The 22279-nt window shown below is 42.5% G+C and overlaps 2 protein-coding genes across 3 annotated transcripts in view; one reads left to right on the top strand and one right to left on the bottom strand.

The window, feature by feature from the left end:
* Positions 1-12171, bottom strand: part of CHEK2 (checkpoint kinase 2) — a 46122-nt gene extending 33951 nt beyond the window's left edge. Inside the window, exons 1-2 of the mRNA XM_075059941.1 lie at positions 12101-12171; positions 9938-10192 (exon numbers count right to left, since the gene is read on the bottom strand). Coding sequence (XP_074916042.1) covers positions 9938-10187 — 250 coding nt within the window. The 5' untranslated portion in view covers positions 10188-10192; positions 12101-12171. The remainder of the gene's footprint in view (positions 1-9937; positions 10193-12100) is intronic.
* A 28-nt stretch (positions 12172-12199) lies between these two features.
* HSCB (HscB mitochondrial iron-sulfur cluster cochaperone) lies at positions 12200-22266 on the top strand. 2 transcript variants are annotated; one of them, XM_032765538.2, is made up of 6 exons: positions 12200-12477; positions 12674-12770; positions 13375-13464; positions 14518-14662; positions 17086-17133; positions 21964-22266. In XM_032765538.2, the coding sequence occupies exons 1-6, from the start codon at positions 12251-12253 to the stop codon at positions 22053-22055; spliced, it is 699 nt and encodes a 232-aa protein (XP_032621429.1). In that variant the 5' UTR covers positions 12200-12250; the 3' UTR covers positions 22056-22266. The 2 variants fall into 2 exon arrangements, with proteins under 2 accessions (XP_032621429.1, XP_032621437.1); XM_032765546.2 differs by lacking the exon at positions 13375-13464 and having other exon boundaries at positions 12201-12477.
* The last annotated feature ends 13 nt before the right edge of the window (positions 22267-22279 follow it).

Here is a 22279-nt window from a genome sequence, read left to right as displayed (position 1 = left end):
AAAGAAAAAAAAAAAAAGGTAACAATACAGAAACATGGCTTTTACCTTGAGGCTGTAACGAACCATATCAGAGTTAATAACAATTTATTTTCCTTAATTAAGGAAATAATACATCATGAAAATGGTTTTGACCAATGTGTTTGGCAACACTCTGTTATAGGTGGTGAAGAAAAGAAAGGAAGCCAGTCCCTGCAGAAGAGAGAAAAAGATGATGGAGACAGCCAGGGACTGGAGCCTAAGGAAAAGTGAGGCTGATGTACATGGGACTGCAAGAGATAACATAAAACAAATTCATATCTACACCAGGATGGTCTACATGATCGGTGACTCCATACTCAGAAGAACTGACAGGCCTATTACCAGACCAGATCTAGAGAACAGAAGAGTGTGCTGTTTGGCAAGAGCAAGGATACAAGAGTGGATGTGAGACTGGAGAGGGCCTGATGGGAGCAAGGAAATATCCAGTGACTGTTCTGCATATTGGGATGAATGACACTGCTAGATTCCCATTGGAATGGATCAAGGATGACTACGCTCAGCTGGCTAAGACATTTACAGATGTGGAAGCTCAGATGATTTTCTGTGGAATACTTCTCATCCCTAGAGAAGGAGAGTGATGACATGAAAACATAATGAAGATCAACTGAGGGCTCAAGGATTGGAGCTACAAGGCAGGTTTGGGGATGATGAATCATTGGGAGGCATCTAGGGAAGGACGACTCTTCTCAACAGATGATCTCCAGTCAAATACCTAGAATATTAAATCTTCTGGCACCAAGGCTGTTATGACTGATAAGTGGGGAGGCCTGAGGGAAACAACTGAAATGCTTGTACACAAATGAAAAGAGTCTAGGCAATAAAATGGAGGAACTGGAACTACTGGTGCAGGAGGTCCAACAAAATAGTATAGAGATCATAGAAATATGGTGGAATAGCACTCATTACTGGAATATAGTTATTGAAGGGTATGTGCTGTTTAGAAGAGACAGGAATAAAGGTAAAGGTGCTGGGGTAGTGTTGTACATCAAAAAAGCAGTAAATTATAAAGAAATACAAAGCTATACTATAGACAAAACAGAATCTGTTTGGGTCAAAAATCGCTTTGGGGAAGGATTGTAAAAGAGGTTCTGTGGGGATAGTGTTAGGGACCTGCTATAGAGATCTGATGCAATTATTGGGCCTAAAAATTTACTTTAAGTTCAACAGTAAAAAGTAAGTGAAAGTTCACCAAATGTTACAATCTATAACAACTGTTAATAGACAATAGGTCGAGTTGTTTTTAATAATAGTTATGAATAAGTGCAAAAAAGAGAGAGACAAAAATTAGATTCGTCCTAACAAAAAAAGGCCTACTAATATAGCTTAAAACCTGTTAAAATCATGTTTAGTTAAAAAAAAACAATGTAAAGTCAGAAATGAATTAACTAAAATTAGTGTGGCAAATATTAGGCCTAGCTGGTGAACAAAATAATAAGGGGGATGAACTATGATGCCCACTTTTCCCCCTTCGGGAGTTCTTAAAAGAGACTTGGGGAAGCGGGGGGGACTGAAGAGATCACTGTCCTGTCCCACCTTGCATACTCACTCATCTCGTCCTGTCTCATCTTCTCTGACCCCAAGACAGAAGGAGCAGACCAGACTGAAAGACTTTCAGCCCAAGAGGAAGGCCAGTAGTCCTTGCTCTTGTTCAAGGAACTTTTGTTTTTCACTTGAAAGTCCTAAAAATCATTATATCATCATGACATTCAGCCCATCTGGGTGGATACCTAATTGCCACCACCGCAGAGGCACGCAAGGATCCTGTTCCACCCCCTTTCCTTTTGTCCCCTTTCCTTCCTATCCTATCTTATCTCTCATTCTCTTGGCTTTTCATCAAATCCTCAAATCAGTTGCACTGCATCAGCACAGGCAGTTGAGATGACCACAGTTCTGCCCTGTCTAAGGAGAAAAACCCAATCAGATGATGTGTACCAGAATCCAAGCAACAGGTGTCACAGTCAACCTGCCAGACAAAGCATTCATAACTGTCCAGTGTTCCAAAAACATCAACAAATCTGAATTTCCTCTACCTTTTCTATCATCTCTCTCCCACCACCTTGTGTTTATTTGTTAGAAACAGGAGAAGTAAATACTCTTCACACATCATAATTGAAAGTAAAATTACCCTTTTTTTGATGGAAAGGTTAATAAAAATAAAGAACTAACATTGTAAAAATTTTAATTAAGTTAGTTTTGCATAATCATTCAATTTCAGTTTCAGTATAAATGCCTGTTTTTATTTCTTGTTTTTTTCTGTGTTTAAATCAATAAACTTTCAGTTTTAAAATAAATACCTTTAAGTGTTTGCCAAGAAACCAAGTCAAACCAAGGCCTCTGTTAAAAAACAAAAACAACTAAGTATCACTGTTTTAATGTTACAAAATAAAAAAGTTAAACATCTTTAACTCTTTTTAGCCCTTAAAATCAATACAAGAGACCCCTAGGTCAGACTCAAACATGGATAGTGATCTCTTTAATATTATTAAAGAGACAAATACTGTTGGGAATTGTAGCATAATGAGAGACTAACCTCCCAGATACAGATGGGAGAATAAATGCTATTAATACTGTTGGGGCACAATTATTCTTGGATGTGACAGATGACAGTTTTCTTCATCAAACTGTCATGGAACCGACAATTTAAGACTAGATTTTAGTAAGTAGTAAGGACATCATAGAAGAACCGATCGTAGGAAATAACTTTGAATTGCGTGATCACAAGTTGATTCAGTTTAAATTAAATACAGACGCTCCCCAACTTACACAAGCATTCCATTCTGGAACACCTTGAGTAACTCGAATTTTGTGTAAGTCGGAAACATATCCAACCATTATGCAGAAAAACAAAACAAAAACACACTCCTATTTCTAGCTTATGGAACTTCTTCCATAACTGTGGATTTGCATAAGTCGGGTTTGCGTAACCCAGGGGCAGCTGTAGAAGGATAATCAAAACCAGATCATCAGCTATGGTTTTTGATTTCAAAAGGGTAAAGTTTTGGAAATTAAGAGAACTAATTTAAGAAGTCAACTGGACCGAAGAGCTCAAAGACTTAAAAATGCAGAGGAGGTGTGGAATTTCTTCAAAAAACTAAAAATGAAGTGATTCAGCCAGTTACAGACCAGTTAGTTTGCCCTATGGTATGCAAGATTTTAGAGCAAATTGGGAAGGAAAGGATAATGAAATTCACAGAAGTAAGTGTAATGGGGACGTAACGCAACATGGATTAAACAAAGGTAGATCATGCCAGATTAACTGATTTCCTCCTTTCAGAAAATAATTGAATTTTTAGATAAGGTATGTGCAATAGATTTAACATATGTGGACTTCACTAAAGCATTTGACACAGTACCACATGGGCAATTAATAGTTAAATTACAGAAGATGGGGATCAGCATAAGCATTGTAAGGTGGATAAGGAAGTGGCTAAAGGAGAGAAGGCAATCGGTTGTGCTGAAAGTTAAATTATTGGACTGGAAAGAGGTTAATAGCAAAGTTCTTCAAGGACTAGTCTTGGGACCAATGTTATTTTTAATAATGACCTTGCACAAAAAGTACAAGTGTGCTAATTAAATATGATGATAATACAAAGTTGGGAGGACTGTCAATACAGAGGAGAATCAGAACATTATAAAGGAAGATCTGGCTGACCTCAAAGACTGGAGTGACAGAAATGGAATAAAATTCAATACTACAAAGTGCAAGGTCATGCACTTAGACTCTAATGAGAATTTCTGCAATGAGCTCCTAAGTTGGAAGTGAGAGAGGAGAGACACCTGGGTGTGTGGGTCGATTGCAGGATGACTATGAACTGCTACCAGCTGTGAATAAGGCAAATGTGATCCTACAATTTATTAGGTGAGGTATTTCCAGCAGAAATAGAGAAGTATTAGTGCCACTGTTAAGACATTCTTAAGACCTCATTTGGTCACCTATGTTCAAGAAAGATCAAAGTAGGAGAGGTCCAGAGAAGAGCTACTGGGATGATATTCGGGGAGGGTTTTTTGTTCTTTTTTTATTAATTTCCTTCCTCTGAAGCCTCAGGAATGGATATGGCTGGAGATGGGACACTTAGTGGGGTACGCCAAGCTCTGAACTGGCAGCAAGCATTAAGCATTCTCTCTCTCAGTTGCTTAGCTGGCTGGTTCTTGCTCACATGCTCACGGTCTAACTTATCGCCATATGTGGAGCCAGGGAAGGAATTTTCCCCCAGGTCAGACTGACAGTGACCCTGAGGTTATTTTACCTTCCTCTGCAGTGTGTGTGAATGGTGATTATATAGTTCATTTAATCATTTCTCTGCCTTTGCAACAGACTCATGTACAGGTGCACCATAGTCCCTCTTTGTGAGGGCCCTTAATGTGCGCTCCCTGACCTAGCGGTTGGAGCCAGGAGTAAACTGTGGTCATGCCAAGGGACAAGCCAGAGTCAGAACCAGAAGTCATGCCAAGGGTCAAAGCTGGAGTCAGCAACTGGGGTCTGAGTAAGGAAGCAGGAATTAAGAAACAGATCTGTTAATAGGAGCAGGGAGGAGACACAGTAGGTAGAAGGGTCAAGGCATGGTAGCAGGAATAAGGAGTAGAAACCAGGTGAGGAAGCGGAGACTTGGTCTCAGAGGTCTGCGCAGCAACAGGCTTGGCAACTAGTCAGTAGGCATGTTGCTCAGACAAGAGATGGAACAGAAAGAGCAAACTTTATAGCGAGTGGTATCCAATCAGCAGTGTTCTGTTAGTCATCTGACCTGTGCACTCAGTGGGTGTAACTTTTGGAGGTGGGGTTTTAGCAGCAGTTCCCTCATCTCCCCTTGCAGCTCAGTGGTGTAGAGGAAGAAGCTCATGCTTTCAGCAGCCCCACTGCCCTGTGTTTGAGACCTGTGCCATCCCTATTCTCTGCATGTGGCACATAATAGTTTAGTCTCCTGGAGACTGTAATAGTTTGGTCTAATTTTGGTTGTTGAGTTTAACGTGTGGATGATGAGTGATATCAGTGGTCTCTGATGTACAGGTGGTCAGACTAGATAACCTAGTGGTCTCTTCTAGCCTTAAACTTTATGACTCAAGACTATGAAAACAGGGTAGACAAAAATCAGTGATTTAAAAAAAAAAGATTTTTTTAAATTAACTACATTCTTTTAAAAAATAAACCTATTTAAAATTAAATTATGACAACCGATGTTAAGGCCTACATTTACTATAATCTATTAAAATCATGTAAATTAAATGAAAAACTATTAAGCAGTACATGTTCGCTCCCAAAGTTTTATAGAAAGTCAAATCTCTGAACTGCTAGAAGTCACTGGTGAACATCTGAAACCAGAATTTTCTGATGTGCTAAATCAGCTTTTGACAGCAGTAGCCTCTTCTACATCTGCAGAGAAGATATTTTCTTCATTTCATTTTTTTCAACTTATTCAGATCAATGACTAGTTCCTTCAAAGATCTAGGAGTTGAAAAATCAGGAAAGCTTGTTGTCCTCTTCCAATTTATGTATAAAAACAGTGAGGGGATGAAATCTACTAGTTTTAAAATCTGGAAATACATAGTGATCAGAAACCATCACAGATTCATTAACTTCATATACTTCTTTTATTGAATAAATCAGTTGGTTTTAAATGCCAAACATGTTTAGACACCTTTTACATCTTCTTGTGTATCGAGCACATTTAAAATAGTTTTATTTGACCAATAAAAAACATTAATAGATTCTATTGCCAGAAGGGACCATTTTAATCATCTAGTCTGACCTCTTGTATAACCCAGAGGATAGAGCTTCCCTAAAATAATATATCTTTCAGAAAATCAACCAATCTTGATATAATTCTCAGTGATGAAGAATCAGCCCCAATCCTGGGTAAACTGTTCCAATGGTTAATTATTCTCACTGTTAAAAATTTACACCTTATTTCCAGTCTGAATTTAACTAGCTTTAGCTTCCAGCCATTGGATCATGTTACATCTTTCTCTGCTGGACTGAAGAACCCACTATTAAGTATTTGTTCCCCATGTAGGTACTTATAGATTTATCAAGTCACCCCTTAATCTTCTCTTTGTTAAGCTTAAGAGATTGAGTTCTCTTCATCCCTCTCCTGGCTCTTCTTTGAACCCAGTGCAATTTATTAGCATCCTTCTTGAATTGTGGGCACCAGAACTGGACACAGTATTTCAGCAGCAGTCACACAAATGCAAAATATGGAGGTAAAATAACCTATCTACTCCTACTCAACATACCCCAGTTTATGCATCCTAGGATAGGATTATGTCTTTTGGTCGCAGTATTCATACTGAAAGCTCATGTTCAACCAATTATCCATCACATCCCTCAAATCTTTTTCAGAGTCACTGCTTCCCAGAATAGAGGTCCCCCACCCTGTAAGTATGGCCTACATTCTTTGTTTCTTAGATGTATACATTTACATTTAGCCATGTTAAAATGCATATTGTTTTCTTGCTCGTTTACCAAGAGATCTAGGTCGCTCTGAATCAGTGACCTGTTTGTCTGTTTCACTACCTATCCCAACTTGTGTGTCATCTGCAAACTTTACCAGAAATGATTTTATGTTTTCTTCTAGGTTATTAAACAGCGTAGTAGCAAGAACTAATCCACGTAGGACCCCAGTTTAAGATCTGTAAGTTAGTTATGCTGGTTTTGCTCATTTTTAATTGAATTCCAGTATCCACCCAAATAGAGGTTGACAGAAATCACAAGTAAAAATTAAAATCACCTACTAATAAGAAATGCACCATTCACCATTTCTAACAGAATAAAAAAAAATGTAAAAATTAAGAACACAAATAAATGTACGTTACGCTATATAACTGTCTAAATAAATGCGGATAAATATAGCACATACTCCTGGTAATACATTTACTGTAAAGGCTATATTTAGTTGCAAATCAGTATGTTTTAATGGTTACCAACCAATGAGAACTAACTTTTCTTTAAGAAAATAACTAAAAACTATATATGCAAAGTAAGAGTCGAATTGATTATTTAAATCAAGGCTTCCTGGTTGCTGATTTAAATCAAACCACCTGGTCTGAAAAGCAGCGAAGCTTTCATTTACAATTTTTCAGTTAATCCAGTTTCCTTCTTTACAGAACAGAGGGAAATGGGTAAAACAGCCTTTTTAACACCTACCCTGAAGATTCGGAAGTGCTTCTTGCTGTAGTTTTGGTATAAGCCTGTCTCGGTCAACCCTAGTTTAGCAAAGCTATAATCACAGCTTCTGTCTCTGCCAAACCAACACTCGTCATTCACGCAGTCTGGGATTGGGGGGACAAGGAGGAAAGGAGAGAGAGAGAAAAAACACAAAATTCCAGTAAGTTAGACCTACCTCTGCAAAATGGTACCAAATGATAGCACTTGGAACAGAAGACAAAGCAAGATTCATCAGACACTGCCTGAATCCTATGTTACTTCCTTATTTCTAAATAAAGATAGAAGACACTTGTTTCCCACCCCCCTTCTGTCTCTTTTAACATGATCACATTTTTATTCTTGTACAAGAAATGTTAAATGTGAAAGCAAAATAAAAACTCTCTCACTCCAAAAATTACAAATTCTGTTTGAGAAACACCAGAATTCACATGCATAAAGAATCAGACCCCTTTAAAATAAACTATGCGTAATCAGTCAATTTTTAAATGGTGAAAAGCTAATTTAAAGAACCAAAACATTAATATCTAGCGCAATGATTAGTAATAAACAAAACTGAAGCAACAAGAAAAAATAATGCCCAGATGTGGCAGTTAAAAGATTCTCAAAAAACTAGTGATATAACAATCCCAACTAATGCTTCAATCCTTACAAAAAAGCTTAGTTGTACTTATGTAATTAATTACATTGGGATCACTCGTGCATAACTGTTTGCAGGATCAGGGCTTAAAGTTTAGTAATTTCTGTGAGTCTTTCATACAGCTACAGGGAAGATGCAAAGGTTTTTTTAAAAGTAGAAAAAGCAAATTGTCAGAGAAGCTCAGGGTCAGTTTTAATGCCTGAAACTATTTAGCCTTTTTTTATTTTTTATTTTTTTTTAAGATTTACTAGATTTCATGTTGAGGGTGTCCCTTTAAGTTTCTAGCCCTTATAATTGTAATAATAGTTTTTCAAACATGCATCTAGTATTATATGATGTCCCCATTTCAGAACTTTGTCAGGCAACAGCAATGTAAGATAAACACAACTCTGGTCAGTGATGGACAGGTGTGAAATTGTCTAGAATAAGATTATTTTTAGATTGCTGGTGCTTGGGAGAACTTTGAGCAATAATAGAGGTACTCAAATTTAGTATTGTGATGGAATGATCAATCCACTAGAGAAGTTTCAAAAATCGAAGGCTGGGGAAGAGTGACAGTAAAAGCGACTTATTCTCCTGCCCCCCACAGCACCCAGGAAGCTGAACAATGTATAAAGTAGTGGAAAACCTTCTCCTTAACAGCAACTAGGTGGTTTTGGGGAAGGCACTAGAAGCAGAACGCACCTTTTCCCTTCCAGCAGCTAGAAGGGAGGTAGAATTTCAAATTCATTAGGTACCTCCTAGCTAGATCCTGATATAAAAGAAAATCTTTTTGTATCGACTCTGGGCTAATAAAAAGGGATATGAAAAATTACCATGTCTAAGAGGAGTCACAGTTACCACCAGAAAAATGCAGACACTGCCTGATAGAACTGTGATAGAACTGTTATAAATTTATTCTCCTATTAATCTATTTTAAAAATAAGGTAATTGTGCATTATTAACAAAGGAAAACCTAATGGCAGACCGCTAACAACCAAGTGAAGCTTGCTGTGGCTCTAAGGTCTATCTACGCCAAGTCAATACAGCAGACTGGCATGAGATAATAGTAAAAACACTGCTCCCACAGTATGTCTGTACTAAGTATGTTGATCTGCTCTTGACTTGCTCTGCCTAAGACCAGAAAGAGCGTACAGACTGCAACTGAGTCACGCCGATTAAAACACCATTTTTTTTTTTTAGTTCTAGCAGATAGAACGCATGATTCTAGGCATCAAATTATTCTTATAGATGTCATTATTCTTTTTCTCACCTTGGGTTCAGTAATGAGATAAGTTAAAAGGTTTTGTTTCATTCTGCTCTGGGGTCAAATTCTACAAATATATGGCAATACCAGGGATCAGCAATAGGGAACTGAGATACACAGCGTCTACAAATCTGGAGGAAGAATTCTTTCAGAATTCTCCTTTACTGCCTCCCTATTTGCCTGGCTAAGATTTTATGCTACTGAATGTTAGCATAGCCCAGGAATTGGCAACCTTTGGCATGCGGTTCGCCAGGGTAAACACACTGCTGGCCAGGCCGGTTTGTTTACCTGCCGCGTCCGCAGGTTCGGCTGATTGCGGCTCCCACTGGCTGCGGTTCGCCGCTCCAGGCCAATCGGGTTGGTGGAAAGCGGCAGCCAGCACATCCCTCGGACCGCGCTGCTTCCCGCAATCCCCATTGGCCTGGGGCAGTGAACTGCAGCCAGTGGGAGCCCCAGTCAGCTGAACCTGCAGACGCGGCAGGCAAACAAACCGGCCCAGCCCACCAAGGTGCTTACCCTGGCAAGCCGCGTGCCAAAGGTTGCCAATCCCTGGGCTATACTAACATTCAATAGCATAAAATCTTAGCCAGGTGAATAGGGAGGCAGTAAAGGAGAATTCTGAAAGAATTCTTCCTCCAGATTTGTAGATGCTGTGTATCTCAGTTCCCTATGGCAGCAACATTTCTTACTGAATATACACTCCCTACAAAAATCCAAACAAAAACTGCAATCACACCATCAATTATACTTCTCAGTTCATTCAAAAGTTAAATATTCCATTTTATTAAACTTCTTCAGGAGTTTTTGTCCTATTACACACATTGGCTTGAGAGAACCCACTATGGTATATACATACCATAATTGCAGAAACCCTTTTCAAGTGCAAAGAGTCGACCCCATGGCTGAGGAACGATTTCTTCAGGTTCCTGATCCTCAGGAATTGAAGGAAGTTCCTGAGTAGGAACTGTGTCCAAAGAACTGAGGGTCCCAGAACTGGAAGACGACTGACTGGCACTCTGTGATCCACTGGAGGAAGAACTTGTACCACTCTGAGACTGCTGGGCACCTTGAGATTGCTGGGATTCATTTCCAGTCTCTCGAGACATCTTGGCTTCAGAACCAAAGTTTAAAACAGAGATTACTTTATATTGTACAGGATTTCTCATCACCAAAGCTAAGTCAGCTGACAAATATTTAAATACACCTGTACCCCAATATAACATGACCGCATATAACACCAATTCAGATATAACACAGTAAACCAGCGCGGGTGGGGGGAGCACTCCACGCTCCAGTGGATCAACACAAGTTTGATATAATGCCGTTTCACCTATAACACAGTAAGATTTTTGGGCTCCCAAGGACAGCATTATATCGGGGTAGAGGTGTACAATTAAAACCGACAATGTAGTAGTTTTCAAGATAAAATTTTTGGCCTAAAGAACTCAGCAGGCTTGTGGGTAATGTTCCGTCTGCTCTTTTTTTTTTGTAATCCACTTCAATTGAACAAGAATTTCAAAAAAGTGTGTAATACTCCCTCTGCTGGTTGTACAGCAGCAGTTAAACCACAATCCCTGCCTTTTGGGTAAGCTCTTCAGGGCACAGATTTCATGTGTATTTGTGTAACAGCAGCAATAACTCTCCAAACAGAATGGGACAAATTAGACAATGATCCACCTTGGCAAAAAGAATGCTACAAGTAGCAAATCCTAAGCAAAAAAACATTAAATATTATAGAAAAGCTTCTGATGCCATCCCTTCCCAACATTGATACCATTCTTAAAAAAGAGGCCAGTCTGTGTTGACAGTTTATTTAAAAAAAAAAAACAAACTTCATTTTATACTACTTACTACTCTGATAAATCGCTAGACATCCCAAGAAAGGTTGTTTCTTTTGTTTTTGCCTTAGCTTTGGATACACACCTGAAGTCTCAATCCTGATTGCAGATATTCTACATAGTTACACAATGACATGAAGCTTATAAAATCAGCTGCTACACTTGTGCAAGAAATAGGCATCAGAGCACAAAATAATCCGTAAAGCAGTTAATTGAAGATTATAATGATCATGTATTTCCACAGTACATTTCAGCTAAAGAGACCTCAAAGCACTTCTCCACATTACTGATCATTCCAGCAGCAATTGCTTAGTCCCTATCTGAAATGCAGCTACCTTAGGGGAGGTGCACAGGAGCCTTTTCACAATGTACAGTAACACTAGACTAGAGCTGGATGGAAAGTAAAAGATCTTGTATTCATTTAACCAAGCGGAGAGAGCATTTTGGGGACTGTTGTGACAGGTACTGCAGACGCCACTAAAAGAGATAGTTAGAGGGAAACAAGAGGCTGTCACCCAAATGGAAACACAAGGACACTAGTGTAAAGGCCCCAACTCTGACAGAGAAACGTGAGGTTGCAGAAGCCATGAGCTGGCAGTTCACATTACCTCCAAAAAGTCCTCCTGACGAATTCTGTGCCACTGCACGTACACAGAATTCATGTCATATGCAGATTTCCTTGCTTCCCTGCAGAAAAATGACTTTCAGCCAGGGAAGCGGCAAGAGTGGTCACGTGCCCCACCCTCGCAGCGCCGGCACCTTGCTTCAGGCAGTTGGCAGAGAGGTAAATCACAGCGCGCGGAGCAACAGAGACTCCCTGGCTAGCGCAGAGGCAGACCCAACCCCCTGACTGACCGCCCCACCAACCAGCCTCCCCACGCCTTGCTTCGCGGGACCCGCTAGCGCGGCATTGGGCGGGCAGGCTCCGAGGGCCGGGCAGGCTGGGCTGCGGTCACCACGGGGCAGAGACCAGCGCACCCGGCGCCCAGTCAGCCGCGTGAACGAGGCGGCGCCCAGGGGTGCCCCCGTCAGACGGCCCGGCCCCTCCCCTCAGGGATTCAGCGCGGCGGGGGCAGGCAGCGGCCGGGCCTACCGGCCCGTGCGAACTCCAAGAGACGGGGCGGACTAGCGCAGGGGGCAATGGGGACTGACCGCCACGCGAACCTGAGACCCGGACTCACCCGCGCGCGGAACAAATGAACGGTGACCCGACTCCGACCCCGACCTCGCCGCTCATTGCGCATGCGCCCCGCGCGATTCTTCTTATAAACTCAGCCAATCCAGCTCTAGCTGATCTCGCGGGGGCTGTTGGGAGTTGTAGTTCTGGTCCGATGTGGGTTGTGCGGAGGGGCCAACTCTGCAGGGTGCTGTGGGGCTCTCAGGCTCCAGCTGCCTCTTCTCTGCGCCGTAGCGCAGAGGCCGGCTCTCTCCCCGGCCCACGCTGCTGGAGTTGTGGCATCTCTCTCTCCGATCGTGGGGGGCTGCCTCGCTTCTGTCCGGCCTGCCAGGCCCTGCAGCCGCCGGAGTCCCAGCCTGACCTCTTCCGCCTTATGGGCTGGTGAGGGGGGCTGAGAACCAGGGAAGAGCCTCGGAGGGGAGCATGGGGGTGGGGGAAGGTTGGAGGGCAGCTGAGAACCAGGAGAGGACCTAGGAAGTTGGAGCTGGGAGTGGGGAAGGGCTTGAGGGAGTTTGGGGGTTGGAGACAGTAGTGGGCTAGCTGTAGCTCTCATGCTTTCCCACTTCTCTCTCCCCAGCGATCGCTCATTCAACATCAATGTGCAGCAGCTACAGCAGCAATTCCGGAGCTTGCAGCGCTCCCTGCACCCTGATTACTTCAGCCAGAGACCCCAGGTTAGGAGTTAGGGTGATAAAGACTTGCCCTTGGGCCTCCAGGCACAGGCCTTGGTGTAGGATAGTTGTCCCTTTTCCCAATGAAAGTCACCCAGGGAAAGGGCATGATGACAACTCATTGGCAGCTCAACAAGCGAATTTATGTGGGAATCAGCTCCCAAATCTGTGCATTGCATGGACTGAGTACAGGGGTGGGAGGTAGAGCCCAGGGTTCTCTAATCACTGCCCCTGACTTTCTCAGAAGCATCGTATGCATTCCTAGCTTGCACTGCAAGTTCTCTGTCCATGAAATTGAATGATTTTCACTTGAGGTAGAGAGAGAGATTTTTTTATTATTATTATTTGGAGAGACTAAACAGTGCTGGTATTCACTGGGTATTTCTAATGTACCCAACATTCTTATCTAGCTCCATAACAGTTTAATTCTTTTGGCTTCCTTAAATGTTTTGGTAGAGATTTTAATGCAGTTAAAGATTGCACTGACATGTACTGTTCATATAGTAATTTTATTTCTTAATGCTGATTAAGTGTGGCATGATTTGGCTTATATTGTAAATATGGCAGTTCTATTTAATACAAATATTTCTGGATCTTCTGTTCACAGAAAGAGCGGGACTTTTCTGAACAACACTCTTCCTTGGTTAACAGAGCCTACCAAACCCTTCTAAGTCCCTTGAGACGTGGATTGTACCTAGTAAGATGTCTAATAGTTTCTCTTCAGATCATATAAATCTTCTGCCTTTTATAAAGATTTCGGTACTGCAGTATTGCACCATAACCATGTGGAGATGTCTGTGGTTTGTTACAGTATAAAGAACCAAATCTTGTGTACCTCCTCCACTGCTTTCCCACCATTCATGTGCTTTCACAAAAGAAAACAAGAATCTTTGAGACTGAAGGAGGCCAAAGAGCTCCTCTGTCCACCTAGAATCATAGAATACCAGGGTTGGAAGGGACCTCGGGAGGTCATCTAGTCCAACTGCCTGCTCAAAGCAGGACCAATCCCCAGACAGATTTTTGCCCCAGATCCCTAAATGGCCCCTTCAAGAACTGAATTTATAATCCTGGGTTTAGCAGGCCAATGCTCAAACCATTGAGTTATCCCTCCCCCTGTTAGCATCTTGACTATGGAATAACTTTTTTTTTCTTTTATTATTTTATCACTCTAATCTCACTAAAGCTATGGCTACACTAGAGACCTTACGCCAGCATAGCTATACCAATGCAGCTGCATCACTGTAAGATCTCTCATGTAGCCAGTCTAAGCTGACGGAAGAGACCTTTCCTGTCAACATATTAAACCATCCCCAACAAGCAGCAGTAGCTATGTTGGCGGGAGAAGCTCTCCCACTGACATATTGTTGTGCATACTACCACTTATGCTGGCAAAATTTATGTCACTCGGGGATGGGTTTTTTTAATACCCCTGAGCAACATAAATTTTGCCACCATAAGTGGCAGTGTAGACATGGACTAATAGTCTGTTGCCCATCCAACAGATTAATTATCTTTGAGCAAAGACGTACCTCCTATACTTACTTTAAGCCTTGCCCCTAACAGCTCCCAGTGCCCCTTTGTGATTTAGCTAACTGCTAATTTTGGAGCTTGTCTATACAGGGAGTTTTTCCTGATTAACTCCACTTATAGATAAGTTCTTAGTGACTTGATATTTTGGAAAGTGGTTGGGGTTGAAATACAGACCTGGCAGCAGCAGACATTGTGAGCCCATTGTTTTCTTTTTCACTAGCTGGAGCTGAATGGAGTGGAACTGGCAAAAGGGACAGACAGTGACATAGATGTGGAGTTCCTCAAAGAAATCATGGAAATCAATGAGACACTGGCAGAACCTAATAATGAGGCTAAAATAGAAGAGATTGAGAGTTCCATTGCAGGTGAAGTCTAGACTTGTCTAATGTGCAAAAATAAGTTACAATACTATATTTTATATAATGTGAAAAAAGGCTAGTCTCTCTAATTAAAGTGATGTAGTGGGGGGGAGGCTGTCCCGTAGCACCTCCTGCTGCCTGAGCATATCACTGTAGGTGCTCCCTGCCAGCGCTCCCTAAGAACACCACACAGTTCAAAAGTGTCTAAAGCAAAATTCTCCTGTTAAGGTTCTACTTTATTAAATATAAATAAACTTGAAATAAGTCTCTCCTCTTGATAGCAGGGTTTGCACAGCACTCCCCCGTGGGGCCTGTATTTCTTAGTCTAGCCTGCGACCTCTCCACTTGGGCCCAAGGGTGCACAGCCCTTCTCCTTTGGCCCTGTGATTCTGCAGTCCAATTCAGTTTCTACCTTAATCTTCTGCAGCACTTACCTGCAGCCCCTGGGCTTCTGTCCTCCGGCTTCTGTTTCTAGAAGCACACCCTTCAGGTTCCTGGTTCTAGAGAGCTCTCCTGGAAGATGCTATATCTAGGAGCCCTAATCTCTGCCTGATTCCAGTTTTTCTTTTGTCCTTTCATTGTACCAATTTTCTCTTAAACTACTGGATAGATTTTTTTTTTTTTTTTAAGAAGCAATTTTCCTATTGTTTTAGTCTGCAGAGAATGTAAATATCATTACCTCTTTATTTTTTTTAATTGACCTCTCAGTTCTCCTGTCCCAGTTGAATATGTATACATGGTGTACTAGAGATTGTCAGGGGGGTCTGGATACCAGTTTTTGCTGGTAGATTGAGCTGCAAAACTACTTGCATTTTTTTCACCAAGACTGCAAACAAGATAACTTACACTGCTTACCAAGGTACCCCCAAGGAATAGAGTTCCTTTTTATAAGCAATCTAAAAAGCACTTTATTAGTTCAGCTTTGCTAGTCCAATGCAGACACAGCTTGTTATAATGGCTACGTTTTCAAAGCAAATATTTTTTCTGTTAATGTTATTAATAGAATTTTGATTTTTACAGCAAAATTCCATATATGCAATATCATGAACAAAATCTTAACTAACTGGAAATGTATCTAGTGCCTGTTTATAATCTATTTAGCAAGATTCTACCTAGTTTGACGACAAATAAATGTGCATATAGATTTTGAATAATGGTTTAAATGTGTTTTAGGTCATGTTGCCTATAAAGAGAAATACATTATTCAGTGTTTGAACTTGTCAGAATAAAGAATAATGGGTTAGTGTGAAGGAAGTATATTCAGCGTGGAGATTGAGAAAGTGTTAAGCCTGATGGGGGAAGTAATTCTTGGCTCCAAAGAGATAGTGGAGCAACACAGAAGCCCAGGGAGAGCTTAGAGAAGACATTTAGGAAAATGGTGTGGGGAGCAGTGCTGTGTGATGCAGGAGCTCAAAGTGGAAAATCTTGGGAGTCTCTTCTTGCTTGACAGTCTCACTCTTCACTTTCACTGAACTCTAGCAAGCATTGAAAGTTTGAGGGCTTGTCAACTGTGGAGAAGTACTAGGTGGATGATGGTTCAGAAGAGGGATTGTTAATAAATTGGAAGGTTACATCGTGATGAACAGTCTGAACTTCAGCTGTCTGCAGGAGACACCAGGGCAATCTGATGAAATTAAGATGTAGAGTTTGAGTTCAGCAAGTCTCATCTACTGAACAAAGGAGAGGATAGTCTAGCATGATATGGCACATAGTAGGGAACTGTTAAAGGTGCTCTGCTCAGAGGGTCCTGAGTCGCTCAGGAAATTTTTCTCTAAATATTAGTGCCAGTCACCATGACAAGAGAGCATATATACTATAACAACACTGTCACCAATTTCAAAGAACTTTTTAAATCACTTTATGGTAAAGCATGTTAATATGGAGAAAATGTAGCAAAGTATTTGGTTTGAAGAGACTTGTACTGTCACCTACAAAGTTTTTAATATATGGTAACTCTGTATTTGGGAGAGTGCTGTAAGAGTGTCCTCTCATCCTGTCTACTTTCTCCATGAATGTGTTCTAGGTAGTGGCCAAACATCAGTTCAATGGTGAAGTATTTTCACATTTCCATTCTGCAGGGTTAATGATCCTGTCTACAAGAAATAATAGCAATAATCAGTATTGTGAAAGGGTAAAATAAAATTCAGAGTGCAAGCTGAAGTTTCAACCAAGCTACTAGCCCTTAAAAGTTTGTGATGATGTTAATCTCCCTATTTACACTAAAATTCACTTGCTTCATTTGGTGCTAAACTGTTTAATAGCTAGTGACAGAACAAAACAGTTAGCAACAACATTATTGCAAAGGTGCTGGCAGCATATTTATTTCCCAGCATGAAGTCATAATGCAATGTTATTGAAAGTGCTCAGTGAGCATATATACAGATTTGAATAAGACAATGTATTTTATTTATTTTATTTTTTTTTTACAGTTAAACAAGAAGAATTGACCAAGGATGTGAGCAAAGCTTTTGAAAGAGGTAGTGATCTCAATCAGTTGCTTCTTGAATTGTTTTACTGTTATAATGTTAGAGTAATGAGTGCTAAAAACAGCATGCTTTGGTATAAAGTATTTAGGGAACTACAGAATTCAAGTACCATTCACTGCCTTTAAAAATAAAAAACTTCCAGAGACCAATGGGCAAAGCCAGTACAGATCCCAGAGTACTGATATCAAGCTTCTAGCAAGATGACCTGCTCAGTGAGCAGGCTGCTGTGTTTTGCACCAGCTTATCTCTGAATAGTTTTATGATGCATCTGCATGTAAGATGCAAACCCTAATGGCCATTGTCCTTCAGTGAAAAAGACTGAAATTACCTCCACTGTCGTCACCTCTTCTTTAAGCTCACTGTCGTCATGTCAGTATTGTCTGGGTTGAGTGTTGGCCATCTCACTCTCATCCATACCCCAATTTTAGACACTGGCTGTGGCACTGAATGACATTCTCTGAGTCAAATGATAGGTTTCAGAGTAGCATCTGTGTTTAGTCTATATCCGCAAAAAGAACAGGAGTACTTGTGGCACCTGGTAGACTAACAAACATATTGGAACATGAGCTTTTGGGGCTGAATACCCACTTCATCAGATGTAGCCCATGAAAGCTTATGCTCAAATAAATTCATTAGTCTCTAACGTGCTACAAGTACTCCTGTTCTTTTTTGAGTCAAATGAGAGAATACTGACAATGTTGCATCCCGTGCCTCCTGGCTAACTCTCCTAACAGCCCCATATATATCTTGAAGGCTGGCAGGGTGACAAAATGGTACTCTTTGGGACCCCATAATCAACAGCCCTTTGGGAGGAGGAGTAATTGCGAACTTGCCACAGCAAAATGCCAATGAGATCTCTCCAAGAAAAAAGAACAAAAGCCACTGAAGAGCAGCCTTCTCCACTCCTGCTAGGGTCTGCTAGTGAGTCAACATCTTATGATTAATGGTATCACAGGCAGCTGACAGATCGAATACCACCAGCATGAACACTTGATAGTCATCCATCTCCTGGAGAAGATAATCAACCCTGGCAGTCTTTGCCAAGGCCAGGTCTGTGTTCGCATTGCCAAGTGTTGAAGAGATAAAAAGCATTCTAGATAGTGTGAGCCATGTCTCGCCACAGCCTTCTCCATAATCTTACCCAAGATGGAATCCAGGTCAATAATTAATTAGATTGTCAGTGTCAATTGATGACTTTCTGAGCAGTGTGCACTACTGCTTCCTTCTAAGCAGGATGCTCCCTGCCCTCACAGAGAGGCAAACAAGGGACACACTGTTTCCCCACTGGCCTCCACCTGTCATGGGGGAGGGATAGCTCAGTGGTTTGAGCATTGGCCTGCTAAACCCAGGGTTCTGAGCTCAATCCTTGAGGGGGCCACTTAAGGATCTGCAGCAAAATCAGTACTTGGTCCTGCTAGTGAAGACAGGGGGCTGGACTCTATGACCTTTCAGGGTCCCTTCCAGTTCTGTGAGATAGCTGGTTGGAGCAGAGGACAAAGCTGGATGTAGGGTTGGCACTGGGCCAAGGGTAGTACTGGAAGAGAGATCTGGGGACAGCCAGGGTCAGAACAGGAATCCATGTCTGTAGATAAGTCAATCAGGTCTGTAGTAGAGTCCAGGTATATGACAGAGGTCAAAGCCAGATGGTTCAGAATTGGGTAGGGGGGGGCCAGGAGGCAGGGTAAGAACTGGTCAGGAGCAGGCTGGGAGTCAAGAGCAGTGATCCCCCACCTCTTTTGTCTGGCTGGCACCAGACAACAAATCACAGAGGGCTGTGATGGTGGACAAGCATCCGCCAAAATGCTGTTGACAAGTGGTGTCATCCAGAGACGTCGCCGCTGAAATTTGCAGGCGCACTTAGATGCCCCGGCGGGCACCATGGTACCCGCAGGCACTGCATTGGGGACCCCTAGTCTAGTGAGTCTGATATACAGTGAAGCAGCAGAAGTGTTCCGAACTGGGTAATGCTGTGTGATTTGCAGCTCTGGTGGGCTTGGAGAAATACCTGAGCCTGGATATCATCTGACCCAGGCTGTGCTCAGGGATGGCTGAGTAACTGCAGGCTCTGTGGGAAAGAGAATTCACTGCAGTGTTGCCACATGCCTGAGTGATGGCTCAGTGCAGCTTTGTGGGAGGGACAGCTGATGAGTAGCCCTGGTTTGGCTGCAGGTTTGCCTCACATCACCTGCCAGGAAGTATGTGGATCCACAGCACTGCCTGCAGGACAAACTCTCACCATCTTCACTACCTCAGTGAGAATTGCTGCCTGAAACTACCAGCCAAGATGAGACCCTTGTTCCCTCACGAGCGTTCTGTCACCAGGAAACCAGAAGTATTGTCTTCCCTAATCATCAAGAGTGGCCTAACAATGGAACAAGACTCTCTGGAACCCTTCTAGTTCTATTAATCAGTAGAGACAGACCATTCAAAGAGGTGTCTCACCCTGACAGGAGAAATGAGCCCCAACCTCAAACCATAGGCAGTAACTGTTGGTCCATGATGCTAGTTTAAGATTCAGTTGGTTAACTTGCAGTTCCAATCCAAAAAAACAGTTCTAAAGAGTGGCCACGTCTGTGAGTTGATCCAGTAATTACCTTTGATAGGCCCATGGCTCTCATGATGTCCAGGATCCCCTGACCACCTCTGAAGATTCATCACCTACATGAAGATTGCTCTTAGTGATTTGAATCCTTCCCTGTATTTCCATAGCCACTGGGCTGAGGCATGTAGTCTTCTTGCAAAGGGACTTGGCAGTGCAGCAGAGCCAATGGTACAGTAAAATCAGTCCCACCTTAATCCCATCTGGGGCTTGAATGCTAAATGGACACATACTCTGTCAGATCCAGTTTGGAGATGAGTTCCCATATTTCAGGTGGGATGCAATCAGCACTGCCACCAGGGCCAGTGCAAGGATATTTTGTGCCCTAGGTGAAACTTTCACCTTGCACCCCCCACCCCCACTTCATAAACTTTCAAAAATGAATACTGCATAATGTGGCATTGTTCATTAGAATTAATACACATGTGGCTTAAAAAATTATTAATTTCATTTAGTCCACATATTTAATGAAAATAAATGAATAACCTGACAGTGTGTGTGGCTGGCTCCCTTTGGGCAGGAGGGTGCGGCAGGGCCTTGCTGGAGACAGGGAAGTGTGGAGCTAGCCCGCTGCGGGCAGGGGGGTGCGGCGGGGGCTGGCTGGAGATGGGGTGTGAGGCTGGCTTCAGGCATGGAGGTGTGGCAGGGGCTGGCTAGAGACAGGGCAGGAGGTGCAGCAGAGGCTGGCTGCGGGTAGGGTAGATATTCTGGGGCCCTACGCAGCCCCCCTGTGGGGGGAGGGAGTGTGGTGCCCCAGGCCTCCTCAAGGGGGGCAGGCCTCTGCTGGGGCGGGGCTGGCTTGGAGGGCAAGGGGGAACCACTCCCCGGCTGCACAGCTGAGGCTGGGTCTTTGCACTTCCCCACGCTGGTGAGTGCAGGCCTGGCCCTGTTGCAGAGCTCAGGGGAGTGGGGGTGGGGCGAGACTGAGCAGGGGTGGGGGCCCTGGGGCAGCGCAGTGCCCCCAGCATCCAGAGAAGGAATGACATCACTTCCCAGCCTGTGGGCCGGAGCTGATCAAAGCCACAGCACCCCCTCACATAGTGGCAGGAAAAGGGTTACACGTTTAGCCGGTGCCAGGTGAGCATCCCAGACATTTTGGGCACCTCTTTTTGGCGCCCTCAAATCTTGGCACCCTAGGTGGCCGCCTAGTTTGCCTAATGGTTGCACCAGCCCAGACTTCCATGCTTTCTCCCTACTGACCATCATAATATACCAAACATCTAACTGGTGAAAGCTGTGCCAGAACTCAGTCATCTACTCCTGTGGTCTCTGCATCCCTACTCTGCCAGTCCCACTACCATGGAATCAGTGGAAATAAGAATTCAAGATCCTCCTTATCTCAGGGCCCTCTCTCACCCCAGGGTACAAACCCTTTCATCTACCCTGTCTCCATTTTAAAATTTCCCTCAACATTACAATTTTTCTTGGTCTCTTAGACCAGAGGCTGCCCATATTTCTAATTCCACAGTCCCCCATAACTAGCCTCCCTCCCGCACACATATGCCTATAGGTACCTTACTACGGGTTTCCTACGGTAATGATTACCTGCCCTGCTGGCCTCACATCAGTGGATTAAATTGCTTTAACTACAACATATTATTAAATCCTTCAACATAAAGGATCCACTATTAACACCACTTAAAAAAAATACAGAACCTGAAGGCATGCTCCAGTGCTGGCTGAAAGAGCCCCTGTTACAGGCAGAGCCCTTCCCGCAATGGGGTTGGGATGGAGCCAATCTTCGTTGTAACAGTGATTCCTAGCCAGGCTGCTGGGTCTTACTCTTGTTATGTCTGTTATAGTTTTAATGGAAATAGTCCAAGCACTCTTGTGATGCCAGTCTTACAGTTTGATATCTAGTAGCCTAATGGTCCACTGGGATTTTTTTGTTGGTACTTCTCAGAGGCGTTATTGGAGGGCACTACTGTTGCATGTCTTTTCCCCATTCTTTGTACACCTTGTCTTTTTAGATTGTAAGCATTTGAGACAAGCCCATTTCTTACATTTGTGCCTATTGCAAGGGGGCCCCAATCCTGACTGAGGCCTCCACTGTTGCAACACAGGCTTTACTGTGGTACGAATGGCATTTGGGTTTTTAAATTCACGTTTAGTTTTGTTATTGATATGGCCATTTTACAGCAACAAAATGTTTCAAATTAAATTTCTAAGATGAAACAGAGACTCTATCCTAATATAAACTTCAGTTCTTTGTTTCATTTCAGATGATCTTCAAGAAGCCAAGAAACTTCTAGCCAAAATGAAATACTTTGAAAACTTGGAGGACAAGGTGAAGAGCAAGAAAAACTCTTCCTGATATCACAGTCTTTGCCATTAAGATCTGATCTACTTTTGATTAAAGTAGTGATTGGTAGTTTCTGATTCAGGAACTAAAAGGAGCACAACCATTGTGTGCCTCTTAATTTTTTTGGTCCTTCCTTACCTACGGAAACAGAAGAGCTGTGTAAAAGACATCCATGTACTACCCGTTGTCATTAAATGGCATTGGAAGTGGAATGTTGCTGGCAGTAATGACCCCGT

This window comes from Chelonoidis abingdonii, chromosome 22, assembly GCF_003597395.2.
Source record: "Chelonoidis abingdonii isolate Lonesome George chromosome 22, CheloAbing_2.0, whole genome shotgun sequence".
Classification (NCBI taxonomy): Eukaryota; Metazoa; Chordata; order Testudines; family Testudinidae; genus Chelonoidis; species Chelonoidis abingdonii.
This window is presented reverse-complemented; position numbering and strand designations above follow the sequence as displayed.